This window comes from Myotis myotis, unplaced genomic scaffold (assembly GCF_014108235.1).
Source record: "Myotis myotis isolate mMyoMyo1 unplaced genomic scaffold, mMyoMyo1.p scaffold_m19_p_1, whole genome shotgun sequence".
In the NCBI taxonomy this organism is placed as follows: Eukaryota; Metazoa; Chordata; class Mammalia; order Chiroptera; family Vespertilionidae; genus Myotis; species Myotis myotis.
The window spans coordinates 172,496,506-172,521,383 of NW_023416313.1; the positions used below are offsets into that span (position 1 = coordinate 172,496,506).

A 24,878-nucleotide genomic window follows, 5' to 3' on the forward strand; every position below is an offset into this window, starting at 1 on the left:
TATAGAATGATTTAACTTGCTCTAAGACTATAATATAACTAGAGGCCCGGTGCACAAAAATTTGTGCACTCGGGGGTGGGGGGGTCCCTCAGCCCGGCCTGTGCCCTCTCGCAGTCTGGGACCCCTCAGGGGATGACCACCTGCTGGCTTAGGCCTGCTTCCCGGGGGATTGGGCCTAAACTGGCAATCAGACATCCCTCTGGCAGCCCGGCAGCCCTCAGGGGATGTCCACTTGCCAGCGGGGAGCAGGCCTAAACTGCAGTCGGACATCCTTAGCGCTGCTGAGGAGGCAGGAGAGGCTCCCACCACCACCACTGTACTGGCAGCCATCAGCCTGGCTTGTGGCTGAGCAGAGCTCCTCCCATGTGAGAGCCCCCTCACCACCAGAGGGCAGCTCCTGCATCAAGCGTCTGCCCCCTTCTGGTCAATGTGTGTCATAGTGACCAGTCATTCCCAGTCTTTCTGCTGTTAGGGTCAGTTTGCATATTACCCTTTTACTATATAGGATAGAGGCCTGGTGCATGGGTGGGGGCCGGCTGGTTTGCCCTGAAGGGTGTCCCGGATCAGGGTGGGGGGTCCCGCTTGGGTGCCTGGCCAGCCTGGGTGAGGGAATGATGGCTGTTTGCAGCTGGTCACACCCCCTTCAGGGTGGGGGTCCCCACTGGAGTGCCTGGCCAGTCTGGGTGAGGGGCTGAGGGCCATTTTCAGGCTGGCGGGCAACTGTAGCTCCCAACCTCTCCTTTTTTTCTTTTTTCTTTTTTAATTCTGGGACTTATTTACCTTCTATGGCTGTCACTGAAGCTGAGAGCCGGCTTTAGCTCCGAGGCCGGCTCCAGCTTGAGGCCTCGGATGCTGAAAGCAGGCATCTGGGGTTTATTTGGCTTCTATAATTGAAACACTGTTGCAGCTTCAGCTCTGAGGCCTTGCTGGCTGAAAGCAGGTTTCTGGGTTTGTTTAGCTTCTATAATTGCAACATTGTTTCTTAGACTGGAGCTCAGAGCCGGCTACGGCAGGCGGGGAAGCTTGGCTTCCTCCATCACTGGAGTAAGCAAGACTCCTGCTTGCTCCAGCTCCGTAGCTGCTGGCTGCCATCTTGGTTGGATTAATTTGCATATAGTTGCTCTGATTGGCTGGTGGGTATGGCTTAAGGTGTAGCGAAAGTATGGTCAATTTGCATGTTTGTCTTTTATTAGTATAGGATTTACATTCTATTGTTTTTGATGAAAAATAATTCAAGACTGGTCTTAGTACTTTATGTATTAAAAATGGGGCCAATGAGGCTCTTTGGGTTGGAGACTTTCTAGAAAAAGGGGGTCATACCTGCTATGGGTTGTACCAATCAGCTTCTTATTCACAGGGTTATTCAATTTATATGTCTACTAGAGGCCCAGTGCACGAAATTCGTGCACGGGGGGTGAGGGGTCCCTCAGCCCGGCCTGCAACGACACCAGCATCTCTCGCCCTGGCTTCTGTCCTGAGGTCCCGCTCCTTCTTCTGTATGGCCAGGGTGGGGAAACTGGGCTTGCGTCACTGTGAGCCCAGCATCCCTCGCCGTGGCCTTTGGCCTGAGGCCCTTCCCCTCCTTCTGTGTGGCCGGGTCGGGGACCCTCCCCTCCCTCCAAGTGTCCGAGACGCAGACGCTGGGCTCGCATTGCTGGGGCGACACTGCTAGCATCCCTCCCTGGACCACTATGGGCGCTGCCATCTTTGTTGCGGAGTGGTGGTTAATTTGCATATTACTCTTTTATTAAATAGGATTACTTACCTAAACTCCTAATTTGGGAAAAATGTTTGTTAATTTTTGTGTCTGTTAATTGGCTAAATAACCTTTTTGTTTTTTTTCAATAAATAGAGAAAAAAAATAGAGTGAAAGGATAAGAAGAAAAATCTAAAAATTGACTAATTGAAGAGGAGAGAATACATACTATATACTGGAAAGGTTATCTTATTTTTTTAGACTTCGTGTTTACTTTTATAAAGAAAAGGTTTGCTTTTCAAAATAAAATTCAGAAGCTTTTGCTTTTGTATCAAAAGTAAATCCAACTTTTTGGTCGACTTTGATCCTGGTTACAATGTGTTTTTTTAGGTTGAAAAAAATGTTGAGTTTGAGCTAAGAAGTGTTTACTCTGTAATTCTTTCTCAAGAGATATTATTTTTTTAGTGTTTGCAGAATTATGGCTAGAGTGCTATTATTTGTACAGGTCTTCTCCAGCAGCATGTGAAATTAAAAGCCACAGGCTAGATTTGACCAAGAAGGCCAAGTTTAGTACTTTTATTTTTGATGTTCTCTTGTTTGGAGGCAATGTTAAAATAAACAGGCCTCACAAAGCCTTTCTAGCTCTGTGGTTCTGTAATTCATAAAGATGGAAAGTCTACTAAGACACTTATTAGTCGTTGAAAGTATCAACTATAGGTTTCATCATAAATTTAAATTTTATGATAATTTTGATATGCTTTGTTATTTGGATAAGTCATATTTAGGAGTCTTACATATACAGCATGTGTAATGTACATTTACATATGTAATTTTCTTTTTTAGTATAAAGTTGAAATACTCTGATGTACCAACTGCCAATGATGTTGCCATTCCAGAGGATTTCTCAGACTTTTCTCTTGCTAAAACAGTTAGCAAAATTGAAGGGCAACTGGAAGAAGAAGGCCTACCTGATTATATAGATGATGATATTTTTTGTGGTGCTAGTAAAGACATTGGAACAGGTAAGTTTTCTTTTATTTATATCACAGTTAATTAGAAAAAGATATTTAGGAACTTTTTTGCATTTTAAAATATATTGTGATGTATTTGTTTCAAAATCATCTAGTACAGTGGTTCTCAACCTTCTGGTCCTTTAAATACAGTTCCTCATGTTGTGACGCAACCATAAAATTGTTTTCGTTGCTACTTCATAACTGTAATGTTGCTACTGTTATGAATCGTAATGTGAATATCTGATATGCAAGATGGTCTTAGGCGACCTCTGTGAAAGGGTCGTTCGACTGCCAAAAGGGTCGCGACCCACAGGTTGAGAACCGCTGATCTAGTGGGACATGATGGTGGAAGGAATGAATGGGATTGTAACTGAAGTAATTGGTTATGAGTCAGTAATTATGAAAGTGGATCATGGGAAAGTAACTGCTTCATTGAACTAGTCTCTACTTTTATGGTGTTGGTTTCATTGACCACTCTTCAACTAAGGTTAAAATGTCCCAAAACTAATCCTTAAAACATTAAAATTTAAAAAAAAACCCACACACATGATTCTTTGAATTTTTTCATTTACCATTATTATATTCTGCTTATTGCATATTAAATTAACACGTGCAAAAGAATAAATGAATTATAGATGTAGCATCAGGTAAAATGATCAAATGAGTTTTCTAACCAATATAATTTTCTTTCTTATAAACTCATTTTTGTCAGACCACTAGAAACATAATAGTACTAAGTTTATATCATCTGAAGACATTGTTAGTTACCAGTAATGCCTCTAAAATTATGTTGAGTTTGTGAGGAATCACCAATGCTATTGTAAACAAAAATAAGACAGTTCAGTGTATATGTACATAGTTAATGCTGAACTATAATTAATTGTGAGTTCAGACAAGCCACTTAGCCCCTCTATAATACCAATATATTAGTTTCAAAATTTAGCAGTTTATATTAGATTATAAACTTTATCTTTAAAATTATCTGATTCTGTGAAAATCACAACAATTATATGTATAATGATTGTTGTACTGCATGCTAGTTAGTCATAAGTGAGGAGAAATGTATTTATGCATTTACTATACTTATTGACCTATCCAAGCTTTCTGGGGCTAGTTGTCAAGAAGGGAGTTAAACGAAGCAGGACGTTGCCTTTGTGTGTCTGTTAAGACGCCTTCAAGGACACAATGGTCAGATGTTAGCTGCTCCTCAGCACATGGTGAACGTGGCCCTGTTACAGTATTCCTCTTCCCTGATACTGGGAACCAGCACAAACTGCTTTTTCTAATTGCTCAATTACCCCTCTGCATCTTTACCCCCTTTTTGAGAATTTTTGCCCTGCATGTCTCCCTTTTATTCTTTTATTCCAGGTGATTGCCTGTGGTTACCTGGGGGAGGAAAAGATCAACAAGTAGTTTAGCAGCACAGATTGCTTTGTAAGACTAATAGTTCGAGTGGGATGGGGAGGTTAGTGCTGGGTACCTAAAGTGGGAGAGAGAAAGAGATAGTAGGAAAAGGCCATGCTCTCCCATTCTTCTTTCTTTTCCCCTAGAGACCAACTACTGCAAATGTCACACTTTTGAATTTATCATTCCCCTTCTATCCCTGTTAGCCTGAAGTTATATGAGAAGGTAGAAAGAGAGTTGAGGCTCTAGAGCAGCCGTGGGCAAACTACAGCCCGCGGGCCGGATCCGGCGAGTTTGAAATGAATAAAACTAAAAAAAAAAAAAAAGACCGTACCCTTTTATGTAATGATGTTTACTTTGAATTTATATTAGTTCACACAAACACTCCATCCATGCTTTTGTTCCGGCCCTCCGGTCCAGTTTAAGAACCCATTGTGGCCCTCGAGTCAAAAAGTTTGCCCACCCCTGGTCTAGAGAGATCTAGGTGGGTTAGAACCAACCGCAGCTCATCAGCTCCACGGTGACACTGGGGACCTTGATAAGAGCTTGGGAACAGAAAGTGTGTACGCAGACGTATGCCTGTGGTTCAGATTCTCAGGAGTGCTTTGGTCCTCCGCCCCCCCACCCCCCCCCCCCCCCCGCCCCCGACCTCCCCTTATTTTACTTGGTTCCACTGTTGAAATGTGAGCATTTGTTTCTGTTGGGTGATTTGTTAATTTATCTTTAAATTAGGAGTATTTAATCTTCCCAAACAGGGACCTCCTGTTAGATTCCCATCTTGAACGTGTTTGTTCTTTCATAATATAATGGTCTGTCTTATAAATGATGATGTTTTAGATTCAGTGAAAGGCAATAAATATAATTATTTAAATCCACAGAAGCACAGATCAGATTTCTGAAGGCCAAACTCCGTGTTATGCAGCAGGAATTGGATAATGTTGTATGTGAATGCAATAGAAAGGTTAGTTTTTAAAAGCTCTCAATGTATATGCTCTAATATTAAGACATTTTAGGAATAATTTAAATTATATTTTAAAATTAGCTTCATTGAAATATAATTCAGTTAAATTTTGAATTAAAAATTATATGCAAACACTGAACTCCATTCTAAGATGTGGAATTTTCAGAGCTAAATAATTTTAAATACTTGTTAGCAAGTAGAATTCTTTATATTAGACTTATAAGTGTAAGCTATTAAGCACAAATAAAATATGTGACTTTCATTTTTTAAGATGAAAATCAAAGATCATATGAAGTTCCTTTTTGTTTTCTGCTTTATATTTTTAAATCATGTGCATTTTTATATACCAAATCATGTGCATTTTTAACATAATCTATAATTTCATAACTATAGGAGGATGAAATTCAGGATTTAAAGTCTCAAGTAAAAAATTTTGAGGAAGATTGTGTAAGACAGCAGCGAACAATTAATTTGCAACAGTCTCAAACAGAAAAATATAAAACTCTTTTCGAAGAAGCAAACAAAAAATGTGATGGATTACAGCAACAGCTGTCTTCAGTAGAAAGGGTAATTATTTTGCTATTTTTCTTAACCTAAAACCAAAGATGCACTAAACCACTATAGTTGCACATTTGGATAGACACCACTATTGATTGTTTAGTTATTTTGTCAGTGTTAACTAAAAACTCTTCTTCCTTATATAGGAGAGTATTTTTTAATAGATTTATTGAGATATAGTTCACATAGAATACATCGCACCCTTTTAAGTGTACAATTCAGTGGCTTTTAGTGTATTCACAGTTGTGCAACTACCACCACTATCAATTTTAGAACATTTCATCACTCCAAAAGACCACCCATACCCTTTAGCCAAGTACTCCATCCCTCTTCTTAAACCCTTCCAGCCCTAGGCAATTTCTAATCTTTTTGTCTCAATAGATTTGACTACTCTGGACATTTCATATATACAGCATCATACAATGTGTGCTATTTTGAGACTGACATCTTTAGCTTAACATGTTTTCAAGTTTTATCCACACTGTAGCACATATCATTACTTTAGTACTTTTTATGGAGTATGTAGTTGTAACACATTTATCTGTTTATCATTTGATAGACATTTGGTTTGTTTCCAATTTTTGTGAATCATGCTGCTATGAACATTGATGTACATACAGGTTTTTGTGTGGACATGCTTTCATTTCTCTTGGGTAAATACCTAGGAATGGAATTGCTGGGTCATAGGTTAACCCTTTATTTAACTTTTGAGGAACTGCCAACTGTTTTCCAAACCAGCTATACAACTTTTACATTTCCACCAGCAGTGTATAAGGGTTCTAATTTCTCTCTACATTCTCACCAACACGTTAGATTATCTTTTTCATTATAGCCATTCTATTGGTGTGCGGTGGTTATCTCACTGTAGTTTTGAGGTACATTTCCCTGATAACTCATGATTTTGAAGATATTTTATATGTTTATTGGACATTTGTATATCTTCTTTGGAAATATGTCTGTTCAGATCCTTTGCCCATTTTTTAAAAAATATATTTTATTGATTTTTTTACAGAGAGGAAGGGAGAGGGATAGAGAGTTAGAAACATCGATGAGAGAGAAACATCGATCAGCTGCCTCCTGCACACCTCCTATGTGGGATGTGCCCGCAACCCAGGTACATGCCCTTGACCAGAATCGAACCTGGGACCTTTCAGTCCACAGGCCAATGCTCTATCCACTGAGCCAAACCGGTTAGGGTCTTTGCCCATTTTTGAAATTAGAATTTTAAAATTATTGAGTAGTAAGAGATCATTATATATTCTAGATACAGTCCCTCATCAGATATATGATTTGCAAATATTTCTCCCATTCATTGGGTTGTCTTTGCACTTTCTTTATGGTGTACTTTGAAGCACAAAAATTTTAAATTTTGAAATCCAATTTATTTAATATATCTTTGGTTGCTTGTGCTTTTGGTGTCATATCTGCAGGGAGAATATATTTTAAATAAACTATTCTACTTAAGAATTTTTATATTACATACCATTGTGTTAACAAAAATACACTATGCAGTATTATTTTGTAAGACTGAGTGACGATTAAATTTATGTAACCTAGCATGTATTGAGATTTAAGTAGTAAGAAAATATGCATTCTTCATTATAATGCCATATTTCTCTTTAGTGTGTTCATATAAAAATGCCTATTTTTAAACATTATGGCCTTGTATAATTAGCATTATCATCTGGTAATACATTTTTTAACATCAGATTTATTGGGATATAATTTATATACAATAAATCACCTCTTTTATTACACAGTTCTATGAGTTTTAACAAATGCACAGTCCTGAAACCACACCATAATTGAGATATAAAACATGCCCATAATCCCACAAAATTCCCTTGTGAATTTAGTCAAGTCCTTCCTCTCCTCCCAGCCTCAGGCAACACTCATTTCTTTTGGTTCTTATTTTTTGGCTCTTATGATAATGTCATAAATAGAACCACATAGTAGCCTTTTGAGTCTGGTGGGTTGTTTTTTTTTCACTTAGCATAAAGCATTTTAGACTCACCCATGTTGTAGTAGTCCGCTCGTTTTTATTGCTGAATAGTGTAACATTACCAAATTTTGTCTACCTACTCATCTAGAAATAAAAATTGATTGTAGTATTTAATACTCTAAGCCTGTGTTGTCCAGTACGGTAGCCACTCACTGTATATGTGACTAGTCCAAATTGTGACATGCTGAAAGTTTAAAATAAACATCAGATTTTGAAGACTAAATATAAAATAGAATAAAGAATGTGAAATCTCATTAATATTTTTATAATGGTTACATGTTGAAATGATAATATTTTGGATGTATTGGGATAAGGGAAATAGTATTAAAATTAATTTTACTGATTAAAGTGGCTACTAGAAATTTTTTAATTAAATAGAAATATATTATATTACTGTTGGGCTAAGAAATCTGGACAAGTGGCCTAAGGAAAAAAGCTGTCCTATCTGGGGAACAACAATTTTAATTTGTATGAACACTTCCTCATTTGTCATTATGCAACCCAGCTCTGGTCATATCACTGTTCTAGTCTCGCATAATCTTAAAACTTTGTTTATATTTTTGATTCTTTTCTTGTTCTTGGACATCATTCTCAATCCTGTGCATTCTTTCTTCTTAATATTTTTCATTCATTTCTTCAATTCCCATTGCCACTTACTACTTGGTTAAAGCTCCTATTATTTCTGATCCTCCTTACTGGTTATTTTATGTCCTTTCTCTTTTCCTTGTCCATTGTATCCTGTAGTATGCCAATAGATTAACATTTCCAAAGGACTACATTGACTGTAACACTACCTTTGTATGGGCAGAAAAGGATCTAACATATTTTGGGTGCTTTGTGCCAGGCAAAACATTTTATAAAAAGGAAACTGAGTCTGAGAGGTTAAGGAGGATGCCCAAGCACATAGGAGTAAAAGAACAGGATTCAAACAGTATTTGTCTGACTACAAAGTGGGGTTTTTTTCTACAAAGCACATAGACCTTTTCTGCAACTGCCCCCTCCCTCTCCAAATTAAATGGACTTAAACACACAGTCGTTCCAAAATCTCCTTGCTGTTTAGAGTTAAATATTTGAAACTTTTGGTTCATAGTAACTAAGTAATTATGGTACATTGGCTACCTGAAGATTTTTATGGAAACTTTCATTTGCTCTAAATTCCCAGCTTGCATCCTTATTTACCTAGGAGCCAGAGAAGCATAACTCTTTCTGGGTTATATGGAACTCAAGACTGAATCTTTCTTTGATAATTGCATTTATTTTATGTATTTTCTAGAAACAAATCTCAATGTACAGTTCACAGAAATATAAAACAGAGCTTTAGTTTAATGTAGCTGCTTCTATAAACCGGCAAAAGCTAACTATTTAAACAGTTATGTATATTATTTTAGCTGCTGACACTAGTAGATGAAGTCATTTTTAGAACATAAAAACAGCCCTAACCGGTTTGGCTCAGAGGATAGAGCATCAGCCTGTGGACGCCAGGGTCCCAGGTTCGATTCCGGTCAAGGGCAGGTACCTTGGTTGTGGGCACATACACAGTAGGGAGTGTGCAGGAGGCAGCTGATCGAAGTTTCTCTCTCATTGATATTTCTAACTCTCTACCTCTCTCCCTTCCTCTCTGTAAAAAAACCCCAATAAAATAAAAAACAAACAAACAAAAAAGAACGCATTTTATTTCAGCATCGATTTTGTTTTTCTGTGAATGATCTCTGCATTAAAATATTTTTTTTTAAAAAAAAATGCTTGTTTCAATTGTACAACTCATTGAGTTTTTACAAGCTAGTCCGTCCTTGTAACTACCACCACAATCAAGATAAAGAAAATTTCCATCACCCCTTCCCCCAAATTTCTATTGTATCCCTTCCTCATCCATCTCTACTCTCTAACCATGGCTCCAAGCAATCACTTATGTGCAATCCTTTACTACAGATTAGTTTTTCCTGTTCTAAAATTTCATATAGATGGAATCATAGGTATGTACCTTTTTTTGCATCTGGCTTCATTTGTTCAGCATAATGTTTTTGAGATTCATCAATACTGTTGTGTGCTGTGTGGTTCATTCCCTGTATTGCTGAGTAGTATTTATTTATGAATTTATTTTTGTTGATCTGTTCACCAGTTGAAGGGTGTTTGATTCGATTCCAGCTTTGGACCATTGGATATAGAGCCTCTATGAATTTTCATGTACCAGTGTTTTCTGTAGACACACTTTGTGTGTATGTATAGACACATCCAGTATTATTCATGATGTTGAATAAATAACTAGGAGTAGAATTTCTGGGTATTATGGAAAGTGCATGTTTAATTTTTTAAAGAAACTGTCAAATTGTGTTCCACAGTGATTTTATTCCCACTAGCAATATATAAGAGCTCCAGTTATCCTGTAGCATCAACACTTGATATTGTCAATCTTTTTAATTTTAGCTATATTAGAGGGCAGAAGTAGTATCTTATTACAACTTTCATTTGTATTTTTTTTTAATTTTTTTATTGGTTATTACATATGTGTCCTTATCCCCACATTACTCCCCATCCCCCCCTCTCATGCCCTCACCCCCCTGTTGTCTGTGTTCATTGGTTAGGCCTATATGCTTGCACATAAGTACTTTGGTTGATCTTTCCCCCTTACCCCACCCTCCCCTACCTTCCCGCTGAGGTTTGACGGTCTGGTCGATGCTTCTCTGTCTCTGGATCTGTTTTTGTTCATCAGTTTATGTTGTTCATTATATTCCACAAATGAGTGAGATCATGTGATATTTATCTTTCTCTGACTGGCTTATTTCACTTAGCATAATGCTCTCTAGTTCCATCCATGCTGTTGCAAATGATAAGAACTCCTTTTTTACAGCAGCATAGTATTCCATTGTGTAGATGTACCACAGGTTTTTAATCCATTCATCTACTAATGGGCACTTAGGCTGTTTCCAAATCTTAGCCATGGTGAATTGTGCTACTATGAACATAGGGGTGCATATAGCCTTTCTAATTGGTGTTCCTAGTTTCTTGGGATATATTCCTAGAAGTGGGATCAACTGGGTCAAATGGGAGTTCCATTTTGTTTTCTGAGGAAACTCCATACTGTTCTCCACAGTGGCTGCACCAGTCTGCATTCCCACCAGCAGTGCACGAGTGTTCCTTTTTCTCCACATCCTCACCAGCACTTGTCATTTGTTGATTTGTTGATGATAGCCAGTCTGACAGGTGTGAGATGATACTTCATTGTTGTTTTGATTTGCATCTCTCGGATGATTAGTGACTTTGAGCATGTTTTCATATGTCTCTTGGCCTTCTGTATGTCCACTTTCGAAAGGAGTCTATTTAAGTCCTTTGCCCATTTTTTGATTGGATCGTTTATCTTCTTTTTGTTAAGATGTATGAGTTCCCTATAAATTTTGGAGATTTGGCCCTTATCAGATATGACATTGGCAAATATGTTCTTCCATGCAGTGTGCTTTCTTGTTGTTTTGTTGATGGTTTCTTTTGCTGTGCAGAAGCTTTCTAGTTTGATGTAGTCCCATTTGTTTATTTCCCCCTTGGTTTCCATTGTCCTAGGAGCTGTATCAGTAAAGATATTGCTACAACATATGTTTGATATTTTGCTGCCTATGGATTCTTCTAAGATTTTTATGGTTTCCTGTCTTACGTTTAAGTTCTTTATCCATTTTGAGTTTATTTTTGTGTATGGTATAAGTTGGTGTTCTAGTTTAATTTTTTTTCATGTATATGACCAATTTTCCCAACACCATTTATTGAAGAGACTGTCTTGATTCCAATGTATGCTCTTGCCTCCTTTGTCAAATATTAATTGACTAGAGGCCCATTGCAGGAAGATTCCTGCAAGAATAGGGCTTCCTCGGGCCTATTCCTGCAAGAATAGGGCTTCCTGAGGCAGGAGCGAAGCAGAGAAGGGAGCGCAGGCTTCACTTCCTTCTCCCCTGCCTCGCTCCCTCCCTTCTCCCCTGCCTCGCTCCCTCCCTTCTCCTCCACTTCGCTCCCTCCTATCTCTGCTGCCTCACTCCCTTCCATGTCCACTGCCTCAGCCCCGCTCCCATCTCCATTCCCTTCTCCACCATTTTGCTCCCTTCTGCAGTGCTTGGCTTCCTTCTACACTGTCTTCAGTCTTCGCTCTGGGTCAGATTGCACACGGGAGGCTCAGATGGCGGCCAGGCGGGCTGGCGGATCAGTGCTGTCCCGCCCCGCCGCCCCGGGTCACAAATAGCAGGCCCGGATGGCAGTGGGGCAGGCGGCGGATGGCGCTGTCCTGCCCTGCCTGCAGTATGCAAATTTAATGGCCATCTTTGTTGGGTTAGTTTGCATACTCTTCTGATTGGCTGATGGGCATAGCGAAGGTATGGGCAATTAGCATCTTTGTCTTTTATTAGTGTAGATTGTAGTGGCTTGGGTCAATTTCTGGGTTCTCTGTTCTGTTCCATTGGTCTATATGTCTGTTCTTGTGCCAGTGCCAGGCAGTTTTGAGAACAGTAGCTTTGTAATATAGGTTGATATCTGGTATTGTGACCCCTCCAACTTTGTTCTTCTTTCTCAAGATTGCTGCAAATATTCGGGGTCTTTTTTCATTCCATATGAATTTTTGGAGAGTTTGTTCTAGGTCTGTGAAATATGCCATTAGTATTTTAATGGGGATTGCATTGAACCTATAGATTGCTTTGGGTAGTATGGACATTTTAATGATGTTGATTCTACCAGTCCATGAACATGATATATTCTTCCATTTGTTAATTTCTTCTATCTCTTTTTTCAAGGTTTTGTAGTTTTCTGAGTACAGGTCTTTTACCTCCTTATTTAAGTTTATTCCTAGGTATCTTAATGTTTTTGTTGCAATGGTAAATGGGTTTTGTTTTGTTTTTGTTTGTTTGGTTGGTTTCTTTTTTTATCTTGAGTTTTAAGGGCCCCCACTTTTAATAACTTATCATTGTTTGATATATGTATCGGTACCTCAGCTATTTTTTGGTTTCACAAAATTTTTCTCTAGTGATATGAAAACTGCTTAATTTTTGTAACTGTATATTTGCTTTATATTGAGTAATTTCAGGGTGCAAGCTCTCTCATAACAGTATTGGTATCCTGTCTGCATTTTGTAAAAAGTACTTGAAATGATTGAAAACAAATGTTTTCAAGTTTTTAATAAGGTTTTTCCTTTCTACAGTGGATTTACTTACATAGGAAAACTTTATTTCCTACTTTACTATTCTTCTGGCTATACGTTTTCTTTTTCACTTTTAAGAAAGGGAGTGGGCAGTATTGATTCAGGGCCAGGGAGGACATCATGTGGTGAAGGATGGTTTTCACTTTTCTGTGAAGTAGGTTACAAAATCACCGAGAATTGTGGACTTTGTAATTAACGAGAATCTTTGCCTTTTCTATGTGAACAGTGAGATAAATCAGGCTAGTTCTTAGTGTAAGCTACCACCAGAAAGCTGTGAAGAAGGCTGGTGATAGCAGATGGTATCCATACACAGTTTGATTTGTTTAGAAACCTACATAAAGAGCAGCATGTGTTTTGTTTTCCCTGTAATTACTTGGAGCCAGGGAGATCAGTTTTCAAATACAGCATAGTGATACAGCCAGGAGAAAAACTTACAAAAGAAGAAAACAGTTAACTGTATTTTTAACTCCCTCATTTCAGTTCCACAGTGAGTATGTTCTTTGTAAAAGGCTCTGTACTAGGCATTGCAGGTGATACAAAGAAGATGGAGTGAAGTATTTCAAAATAAAATCCATTCAATAAACATGTCATTAGTGCCTCTTGTATGCCACCAGAGTTCTGGGAATATAGAAATTAAGACAGTTCCCATCCTCAAGGAACTTACACTATAGTGGGGGAACAAACAAAATGGATAGATTCAGTTTCACACAACAGGGACTATTGTATATGTATATCAGGATGCTATTGAAGCTCTGAAGAAAGGGTACCTAATCTAACCTGGGAGGATAGAGAGGAAAGGCTTCTGGGAAAGGTAAAACCATAGTGTATAGCCCTAGCTGTCTTAAAGGGTGAGTATGTGCTAGCCAGGTAAAAATGAGGAGTAGGAAGGGGTCAGGGCAGAAGGAAGAGCATGAGCAAAGGCTCAGAGGCAAGAAATATCATGGTGGTTGGGGAGATATCCAAGTACTGTTGATATAGCTAAAGTTAACACCTGTGGCAGGAAATGAGATTATGGTGGAGTTGGGAGTTTATCGTATATGTTCATGTTTCTTTTTGTGTGGCCTATAGATTCTCTGCAACAGCATCTCTTAGAATATTTGCAGAAATGCAGGTCTAAACCCACTCTGATATGTGGAAAATAACTCCTAAGAGCTGTTGTTTTTGCATAGAATTGGGATTTCCCTGTAAGGCTAATGTAGAATGCTCTGTATTTAACAATTATTTTTTAAAATGTTTGTCAGGTTTACACAAACAGTATTTATGAGCTTGTGTCTTACATTTGATGTTTTGGGTTGTCCCCAAAGGAATAACTGTAGTTATAAAGAGTTGCTTATAAAATGGAGGGAGGCATGACTACTGTATCTTGGGATCAATAAAAAGAGGCAGGAAATTCCAAACAAAAAATAACCTGAAAGCTTAATTTGCAACTATATCTTTAAAGATATATTTTTCTAAAACCAATTCAGGGTAAGAATTCTCTGAGAACTCTATCACTCAGTGTTCAGTCTCTGGTTGTGGTGGTGGTAAAATTTCGAAGAATGCAAGGAATATGAAATGGGAAATATTGCAGACTAATAGAGGGAACTTATGATATATTTATAAATGTTCCATACATTTTCTTTTTACTGTACAGGAATTAGAAAATAAAAAAAGACTACAAAAACAAGCTGCCACTACGCAAAGTGCCACGGAGGTTCGCTTGAATAGAGCTCTAGAAGAAGCAGAAAAATATAAATCGGAGCTAAGTAAATTAAGACAGAATAGCAAGGTATGGAAACATGGAAAGGTTTTGGTAGTGATCAACTTTGATAGCTTCCTCTTTTATGCAAGATTCAAAACTAAATAGTTTTTAAATTATAATTCTTGTCATGGTAAACATTTCTCTTTTGAGAAATACACTCAATATCAATATGTACATTTCAGTAAGTTAGAATTACCTTGCTTGGGCAGTTGCTGTAATTGGGTGATAGCACAACTCTTGGGAGGATTCACTCACTATTTTCATCCAGATCTTTATTTTGTGCCCATATTATATGCCAGACACTTTTCTAATTTTGGGATAAATGACGAGGAAAAGTCTCGTTTTATCTCGTTTGTTGTATCCTTCTTTGAGCCTCAATTTTCTAGTATATAATACAAGGGGCTATTTTACAGGTCACTGGTTCACCTGGAGGGCTCATTGAACCATAGGTTGCTGGGCCCCACCCCAGAGTTTCTGTTTCAGTAGACCTGGGGTTAGGCCTGAGAGCGTGCAGTTTTAACAGATTCCCAGGTGATGATGCCACTGGGTCTGATATAACATTTTGATAACCACTGTTACAGAGTTATTGTAAGGATCACCTTGGTATTCACAGTATCTAACAAATGATTGCCATAGAATTACCATTTAATTCCTAAAATATCTGTTGAATAAATGAAGGCTCAAATATCGATGTGTGTGAAGACATTTTGTATACTATAAATATTGGCTATAGTTTTTGGTTGTGTCAAGCTGAAAGTGTTGCTCCATTGGAATCTCTCTCTTAGGACAATATTTAACAATGGGTTGGGTGATGAAATTAGGAGCTACCCTAATTACATAAAATGATACATTTTAGATTAAATTAGCATAACATAGGGCACTGAACAAAACTGATCTTGGTAAGTCCTCCAACAAGTTGAATAGAGACAAATACATTGCAGTGACTAGAATTTTAAGATGCCTTCTGCGAGATGGTTTATGCTGTATGAACTTACTATATTCATATTTAAGAGCCATCAATGATGGCATGATGATGGGGATTTATCAATAGAAGTCATTAAATGAACAAATTAGGAAGTCTACAAACTTACCAGTAATTAGCATGTTATTACAGTACTAGAGGCCCGCTGCACAAAATTGTGCACTGGGGGATGTCCCTCAGCCCAGCCTGCGCTCTCTCGCAGTCCGGGGTCCCTCGCTCCTTAACACCCGCCTGCTTGCTCCTTACCACTCAGCTCGCTGCTCCTTAGTGCTGCCACGGAAGCGGGAGAAGCTCCCACCACTGCCGCTGCGCTTGCCAGCTGTGAGCCTGGCTTTTGGCTGAGTAGAAGTGGGAGTGCACTGACCACCAGGGGGCGGCTCCTGCATTGAGTGTCTGCCTCCTGGTGGCCAGTGTGTGTCATAGTGACCAGTCATTCCCAGTCATTCTGCTGTTAGGGTCAGTTTGCATATTACCCTTTTACTATATAGGAGAGAGGCCTAGTGCACGGGTAGGGGCCAGCTGGTTTGCCTTGAAGGGTGTCCTGGATCAGGGTGGGGGTCCCTTTGGGGTGCCTGGCCAGCCTGGGTGAGGGGCTGATGGTTGTTTACAGGCTGGTCAAGCCCTCCAGTGGGGACCCTTACCCCATGGGGGTGTGGCCAGCCTGGGTGAGGGGCTGAGGGCCGTTTTCAGGCTGGCCATGCCCCCCTGGTGACCCAAGCTCCCAGCCTCTCCTTTTTTTCTTTTTTCTGGGATTTATTTATCTTCTATAATTAAAACTTTGTAGCCTTGAGCGTAGCCCAGGGCCAGCCAGGGCAGGTGGGAAGCTTGGCTTTCTCCATCGCTGGGGGCAACCCAAGCTGCCTGCTCGCTCCAGCTCCATGGCTGCCATCATCTTAGTTGGGTTAATTTGCATAGTTGCTCCTGATTGGCTTGTGGGTGTGGCGTAAGCATAGCGGAGGGATGGTTAATTTGCATGTTTCTCTTTTATTATATAGGACTAGAGGCCCAGTGCACAAAAATTTGTGCACTCGGGGGGTGGGGGGGGTTCCTCAGCCCGGCCTGTGCCCTCTCGCAGTCTGGTACCCATCGGGAGATAACGACCTGCTGGCTTAGGCCTGCTCCCGGGTGGTAGAGGGCAGGCCCAATCCCTAGGTGCAGCCCCTGGTCGGGCTCAGAGCAGGGCTGATTGGGGAGTTGGGGCGCCGCCCCCTGTCATGCACAGAGCAGGGCGGATCGGGAGGTTGCGATGCCACCCTCAGTCACACTCAGGGTACGGCCGATTGGGGGGTTGGGGAGCTTCCCCCGTCACGCACAGAGCAGGGCCAATCGGGGTTGGGGCGCTGCCCCCTGTCAAGCACAGAGCAGGGTCAATCGGGGTTGGGGAGCTCCCCCCTGTCACTCACAGAGTAGGGCCGATAGGGGAGTTGGCGCACCGCCCTGTCACACACAGAGCAGGGCGGATCAGGGGGTTGGGGCGCCGCCCTCTATCACCCACAGAGTAGGGCGGATCAGGGGGTTGGGGCGCTGCCACTGTCACACTCAGGGCAGGGCCAATGGGGAGATTATGGCTCTACCCCGTCACACACAGAGCAGGGCCCGTGGGGTGGGGGGGTTGGGGTGCTGCACCCTGTCACTCACAGAGCCGCAGGGTGATCAGGGGGTTGGGGAGCTCCCCCCTATCAGGCACAGAGCAGGGCCGATCAGGGGGTTGGGCGCCTTCCCGTTACGAACAGTGCAGGGCCGATAGTGAGGTTGTGGCCCCGCCCCCTGTCACACACAGAGCCGCAGGGCGATCAGGGAGTTTGGGCGCTGCCCCCTGTCACGCTGATCCCGGTGCCAGGAGGACCCGTGGCTCCGCTGATCCGGTGCTGGGAGGCATATTACCCTTTTACTATATAGAATAGAGGCCTGGTGCATGGGTAGGGGCCAGCTGGTTTGCCCTGAAGGGTGTCCCGGATCAGGGTGGGGGTCCCCACTGGGGTGCCTGGCCAGCCTGGGTGAGGGGCTAAGGGCTGTTTTCAGGCTGGGACTGAAGCTCCCAACTGCTCCTTTTTTTCTTTTTTCTTTTTTTATTCTGGGCCAGCTTTAGCTCTGAGGCTTGGCTCCAGGTCTGAGGCCTCAGCTGCTTAAAACAGGTATCTGGTTTGTTTCGGTTCTATAATCGAAACTCTGTATCAGCTCCAGCTCTGAGATCCCAGCTCTCTGAAAGCTGGTTTCTGGGGTTTTGTTTAGCTTCTATATTTGTTACAGTGTTTTTTAAACTGCAAGCTCAGAGGCCGGCAAGGAAGGCGGGGAACGTTAGAGTCCTCCGTCACTGAAGCAAGCAAGCCTCATGTTCAGTTTAAGCTGCCTGGTTGCCGGCCGCCATCTTGGCTGGCAGTTAATTTGCATATCGCCCTGATTAGCCAATGGGAAGGGTAGCGGTCGTACGCCAATTACCATGTTTCTCTTTTATTAGATAGGACAAGAGGTCTATATAAATTCGTGCAAGAGTAGGTCTTCGCAGCCCTGGCTTTGTTCAGAAGGTCGTCCGGACAGTCATTCCATTTGGATATTACACTTTTTAAAAAAATATATTTTTATTGACTTTTTACAGAGAGGAAGGGAGAGGGACAGAGAGTTAGAAACATCGTTGAGAAAGAAACATCGATCAGCTGCCTCCTGCACACCCCCTACTGGGGATGTGCCTGCAACAAAGGTACATGCCCTTGACTGGAATTGAACCCGGGACCCCTCAGTCCGCAGGCCGATGCTCTAGCCACTGAGCCAAACCGGTCAGGGCATGCACATTACGCTTTTATTATTATAGATTATTTTAATTTGGTGCACTCTAAAGGAAAAAAAATGAAGTGAAATAACCAGTTATGTCAAAATTTGCTAATTCTGGTTATAGATTTGATCTTTATTTTAGCGCACACATTAAATAAGTAGAAAGTAAAACTTGCTTCCATGACAACAGATGAGTCCACTAATTATAGCCAGCCATTGTATAAATTCAAGTAATGACCTGGTATGTAAACAACTTGGTATAAAACCATCAACTTTATATAAACAACTTAGATGTGTTAAAGACAAACTTCCGACCCCAGGACTGCATTATGGGTGAGAGATTTAAACACAATGGGATGACATTTTGTTTGTATTACTGCCTATTTACTATCAAGTTTTCTTCCAGGTGTTTCATGGCTTTTGGTCTTAGATTTAAGTCTTTAACCCATTTTGAATTAATTTTTGTGGGTGGTGTAAGATAGGTGACTAGTTTCATTCTTTTTCCCCATTGTGTATTCTTGGCTTGTAAAGTATTAGTTGACCTTATGTGCATGGGCTTATTTCTGGGCACTTGATTCTATTCTGTTGGTTTATGTTTCTGTTTTTATGCAATACCATACTGTTTTGATTTCTACAGCTTTATATGTAGTTTGAAATCAGGAAGTATGATGCCTCCAGTTTGTTGTTCTTTCTCAGGATTGCTTTGTCTCTGGTATCTTTTGTGGTTCTATATAAATTTTAGGATTGTTTTTTCTCTATCTGTAACAAATGTCATTGGAATCTTGATAGGGAGTTGCATTGATTTGATAGGTGGCTTTGGTAATATGGACATTTTAATATTAATTCTTTCCATTTACGTGTCTCTTCTTTGATAACTTTTACCAATGTCTTATAGTTTTCAGTGTACAGGTCTTTCACCTCCTTGGATAAATTTATTCCTAAGTATTTTTTTTTCTTTTTGATGCAGTTTGTAAAGGGGATTGTTTTATTTCTGTTATAGATAATTTATTATTAATGTATAGAATCATTACTGATATTTTAATGTTAATTTTGTATCCTGCAATGTGAGTTTGTTGATTAGATCTTAACAGTTTTTTCAAGGAGTCTTTAGGATTTTTTTCTGTATAAAATCATGTAATCAACAAATAGACAATTTTACTTCTTCCTTTCCAATTCTGATGCCTTTTTTTCTTGCCTGATTACTGTAGCTAGGATTTCTGGTACTATGTTGAATGGGAGTGGTAAGAGTAGGCACTCTTGTCTTGTTCCTGATCTTAGAGGAAAAACTTTCAACCTTTCACCATTTACTATGATGTTAGCTGTGGACTTGCCATATATGACCTGTTATTATGTTGAGGTATATTCCTTCTAAACCTAATCTGTTAAGAGTTTTTATTATGAACAGATGTTGAATTTTATCAAATGTTTTTCAGTGTCCATTGAGATGAGCATGTGATTATTTTCCTTTATTCTGTTAATGTGTTGTGTTACATTCATTTTCATGTGTTGAATCATCCTTGCAAATCCAGCAATAAATCTCATTTGGTGTATAATCTTTTTCATATGCTGTGGAGATCAGTTTGCTATTATTTTGTTGACAATTCTTGCATCAAAATTCATCAGGGATAGTGGTCTGTAGTTTTATTGCAGTATCTTTGTCTGGCTTTGGTATCAGGTTAATGCTGGCCTCATAGATTGAGTTTGTTGTTTTGTCGTCTTCAATGTTTGGAAGAATTTGAGGACAGTTGGTATTATTTCTTCTTTTAATGTTTGGTAGAATTCACCAGTAAAGGCATCTGATACTGAGCTTTCTGATCACTGTTGCAGTCTCCTTACCAGTCATAGGTCTGTTTACATGTCCTATTCATTATTAAGTTGTATTAAGTTGTGAGTTTCTAGGAATTTATCCATTTCATCTAGGTTATCTGGTTTGTTGGTATTCATAGTATTATCTTATGATCCTTTGTATTTCTGGGATATCAGTTGTAATGTCCCTCTCTAATTTCTGATATTTGAGCCTTCTCTTTTCTAGGTAAAGGTTTGTCAGTTTTATTGATTTTTTTTCCAAAGAACCAACTCTTGATATCATTGATTTTTCTACACTATTTTTCTATTATATATTCATCAACTCTGCTTTAATCTTTATTATTTCCTATCTTCAACTAACTTGGGGATTATTCTTTTTCTAGTTTCATAAATTGTAAAGTTGATTTAAGATCTTTTTTAATGTAAGTATTTACAGCTATAAATTTCTCTTACAACTTTTTTCACTGTATCCCATAAGTTTTGGTATGTTGTGTTTTCATTATAATTTGCCTGAAGATATTTTCTAAATTCCCTTGATTTCTTTGACCCATTGGTTGCTTAATTCCCACATATTTGTGGCTATTGCAGCTTTCATTCTGTAATTGATTTCTATTTCATTATATGAAAAGGAAAGATACTTTGTATAATTTACTAAGATTTGTTAGTGGCCTAATGATTGGAGAATGTTCCATGTATATTTGAGAAATATGTTGGGTGGAATGTTCTGAATATGTCTATTATTATGTCTTGGTGATTTAGAGTGTTAGTTACTGTTCCATTAATCTTCTGATTGTACTATCCATTATTGAAGTCTCCTATTATTACAGAGCTATCTACTTCTCCTACCAATTCTGTTGATGTTTGCTTCATATACTTAAAAGTTCTGATATTAGTGCATATCCTATCTAATAATAGACAAACATGGTAATTAACTGTACCTCTGACACGCTTCCCACTGGCTAATCAGGGCGATATGCAAATTAACTGCCAACCAAGATGGCGGCTGGCAGCCAGGCAGCTGAAGTGAACAGGAGGCTTGCTTGCTCCAGTGATGGAGGAAGCCAAGGTTCCCTGCCTGCCGCCACCCAGCTCTGAGCTGCACTCTAAGCAACTATGTTGCAATTATAGAAGCTAAACAATCCCCAGAAACCTGCTTTTAGCCAGCAGGGCCTCAGAGCTGGAGTTGCAACAGTGTTTCAATTATAGAAGCTAAACAAAGCCCAGATACCTGCTTTCAGCAGCCGAGGTCTCAGAGCTGGAGCCAAGCCTCAGAGCTAAACCTGGCTCTCAGCTCCAGTGACAGCCATAGAAGGTAAATAAATCCCAGAATTTAAAAAAGAAAAAAAGGAGAGGTTGGGAGCTTCAGTCACCCGCCAGCCTGAAAACAGCCCTCAGCCCCTCACCCAGGCTGGCCAGGCAACCCAGTGGGGACCCCCACCCTGATCCTGGGACACCCTTCAGGGCAAACCAGCCAGCCCCCACCCATGCACCAGGCCTCTATCCTATACAGTAACAGGGTAATATGCAAACTGACCCTAACAGCAGAAGGACTGGGAATGACTGGTCACTATTACACACACTGATCATCAGGAGGCAGATGCTCAATGCAGAAGCTGCCCTCTGGTGGTCAGGGCGCTCTCACATGGGAGGAGCTCTGCTCAGCCACAAGCCAGGCTGATGGCTGCCAGTACAGTGGTGGTGGTGGGAGCCTATCCTGCCTCCTCAGCAGCGCTAAGGATGTCCGACTGCAGTTTAGGCCTGCTCCCCGCTGGCAAGTGGACATCCCCCGAGGGCTGCTGGGCTGCCAGAGGGATGTCTGATTGACATCTTAGGCCCAATCCCCCGGGGAGCGTGCCTAAGCCAGCAGGTGGTCATCCCCTGAGGGGTCCCAGACTGCAAGAGAGCACAGGCTGGGCTGAGGGCTCCCCTTCCACCCCAGTGCACAAATTTTTGTGCACCGGGCCTCTAGTATATTTATAATTGTTGTAGTGCCTTAGTGAACTAACCCTTTTATCATTATATAATGTCCTTCTTTGTCTTATAACTGTTTTGACTTAGTCTGTTTTGCCTGATCTTATTAGAGCCACACCTATTCTCTTTTGGTTACTATTTCCACGGAATATCTTTTTGCATTCTTTCATTTTCAATCTATGTATGTCTTTAGATTGAAAGTGAAACTCTTGTAGACAGCATATAGTTGGTCCTATTTTTTTAAACCCATTCTTCTAGTATATAGGGAATTTAATTCATTTATATTTCACTTTATTACTAACAGGGAAGAACTTCCTGTTGCCAATTTTCTTTTAAAGTTTTCTCATCTTTTAAATGTCTTGATTTCCTAAGAGTCTTGGCCCTACTTCTCAGTGCCTTAGATGTATTTTATTCCTCTGCCCATAAGCTCTTGCCCCTAGGCACCTGTAGTTCTGCAGACCCCCTACAGTCCTCATGTCCAGCAGTGCCCACCCCTACTTTCAGCAGCTCCAACCTAATAGTCAGACTATGCCACCATTCCATCAGGTCAGACAAAACAGTCCCTAAGGCACCCTCATATAAGTCAGAACATCAAACCAAGTTCTGTTCTTGTTCTTTCCATCCCAAGGGAGGCAGTGGGGAAGGTGAGGTGAAAGGGTGAACATACATGCAATGTCATTTCCTAGTGTTTTAAATGTGGTTCTTGCTTGGTTGCTGCTGCTTACTTGACTTCTAGAGTTCTCACTATGCTACAGTAATGTGTGTACTGTATATTCAGTGTTTCCATGGGAGTTCCTTGGGAGAACAAGGGCTCTGGGGCGTCCTACTCTGCCCTGACATCACTCTCTATTTAAAAAAATAATTTAATCTCTATTAAAAAAAATAATTTAAAGTCATGTTTACTATTTTACCATATTACTATTGCTGTTATTTGTTTTTTCTTTATGTGTATGTAGGTTCAGATTTCCTTCTGGTATCATTTTCCTTTTGCATGAACGACTTTACATTATTCGACAACCTGCTATACGTGAAAAAAAGTTACTTTCATTCAATGTTGTTTGTTATAATGTTGATGACATGCCATAGAAACTTATTTGTTTGTATCAAAATTGATTTCATTATACATAGTTTCTCTGATATTAAGCAAAATAATCTACAATGCTAAGTGAGGACTTACTATATAACATCTTCCAGTACTTAATAAGTTCTAACCTGTCTCACTTGTCATGGACAGTGGCTGCACATGGTTATTTAGGTGTCTGCCAAGGATTTGAGGGGAATATTTAAGTAGATTTTAAGGACTCCATTCTTTCGAAGATTTCCCATGGATAAGACTGTTATTTCTGATTTGAGGTCTATCCCCAGCGAACTGATGAACTGGAAAGTACTCTCAATCAATATGCTTCCATTTTTTTCAAGGGTCATACCACCACCACTTTGCTATTGATTACTCACCTACATCTTCAAATGTTTTAAAAATTGTGTCCAGAGTTTATATCTGCTACTATCTGGAGAGCTGGTCCAATACAAGCTATTTTACTATTACTGGAATATAACAAAGTTGTTATTTCAAAACATTTTTTTAAAATGTAAATGTGAGACTTGAACATCTTTAAAAGTTATCAAAGTTACAGTAATTTAGTAATGCAAAGAAAACTTTACCAAGAATTTATATTTCAGTTCATTATAGTTTTTATAATCTTTTTCTATTAAAAGAGTGAAAAAGGTATATATGGAACTTATTTTTTTTCCTTTTGTAGGATATAGCAAGTGAAGAACACAAAAAAATTGAAGCATTAAAATCAGAAAACAAGAAGCTAGAAAAACAAAAAGGAGAATTAATGATAGGGTTCAAGAAACAATTAAAATTAATTGATGTTTTAAAAAGGCAGAAGGTGAGTGTACCCTAAAAGAAAACCCATCAATATTATTTGGAGCTCTCTACTAAAATATTTACTAGTGTTTGTACTTCAGATATGTTTGTTTAACATGCTTAGGCACAAAAGTTTATATAAGATTTATTTATAATGTGTCATCCAAGGAAGTGGATATTTTTATGCAAGTAAATTAGTAATGTGGAGAATGGGACTGGTAAATACAGTATGGGTGCTTCCTAAATAAAGAACATACCATATACAAGAGCAACTTGGATTGCCTCTTGGAAGAGTGAAAATTGATTCCAAATCACTATTGTTCCATTCTCTACATGAGTCACCTGGTAGTGAGTAGACATGAATTCATGGTTCTGCCTCTTTTCCTTTTTGCAAAGGTTAGGTTAGGTATTAAACTATTATTGAATTGTCTTTCAACAGTTAATTGGTGCAATACCACCATTGGACAAATAGGCTTTTATAGGCTGACTCTTGAATGTAATTACTGTTTCATATATCATGTTTATTGGAATTAGAGTACAGATCCCTACAACAGAGCTTATAATTTGATAGCATTGTATACACACACTTTTACAAACTTCTGTTGTGTGGTTTATTCTTAATACTAAAGTAAACGTCTTCATAGTAATTTTTTTTTTTAAACACAGATGCATATTGAAGCTGCCAAGATGCTGTCTTTCACTGAAGAGGAATTTATGAAGGCACTTGACTGGGGAAATTCTTAAGTGGGGTATTTTAGTGTCTATAACTAAGTGTGTGATGGTTATACATTTTATTTAGCTTAAGTTATAATGGTTTGAATTATTTTTACTCTTAAGAAATGAGTTTATCTGAGAGAAATTCTGTTTTAAGTTCTTATTGACAAATAAAGCACTTTGGAATTCCTCACCCTTTACTTTTCTCCTCCCTTACAGTA

At 39.6% G+C, this 24,878-nt stretch overlaps 1 protein-coding gene across 1 annotated transcript in view; it reads left to right on the forward strand.

Moving 5' to 3' along the window:
• The window catches only part of TEX9 (testis expressed 9), a 46,140-nt gene extending 21,400 nt beyond the window's left edge, over positions 1-24,740 (forward strand). The window contains exons 7-12 of the mRNA XM_036324837.1: positions 2,540-2,718; positions 4,992-5,074; positions 5,468-5,641; positions 14,435-14,569; positions 23,831-23,965; positions 24,610-24,740. Coding sequence (XP_036180730.1) covers positions 2,540-2,718; positions 4,992-5,074; positions 5,468-5,641; positions 14,435-14,569; positions 23,831-23,965; positions 24,610-24,687 — 784 coding nt within the window. The 3' untranslated portion in view covers positions 24,688-24,740. The remainder of the gene's footprint in view (positions 1-2,539; positions 2,719-4,991; positions 5,075-5,467; positions 5,642-14,434; positions 14,570-23,830; positions 23,966-24,609) is intronic.
• Positions 24,741-24,878: the final 138 nt, after the last annotated feature.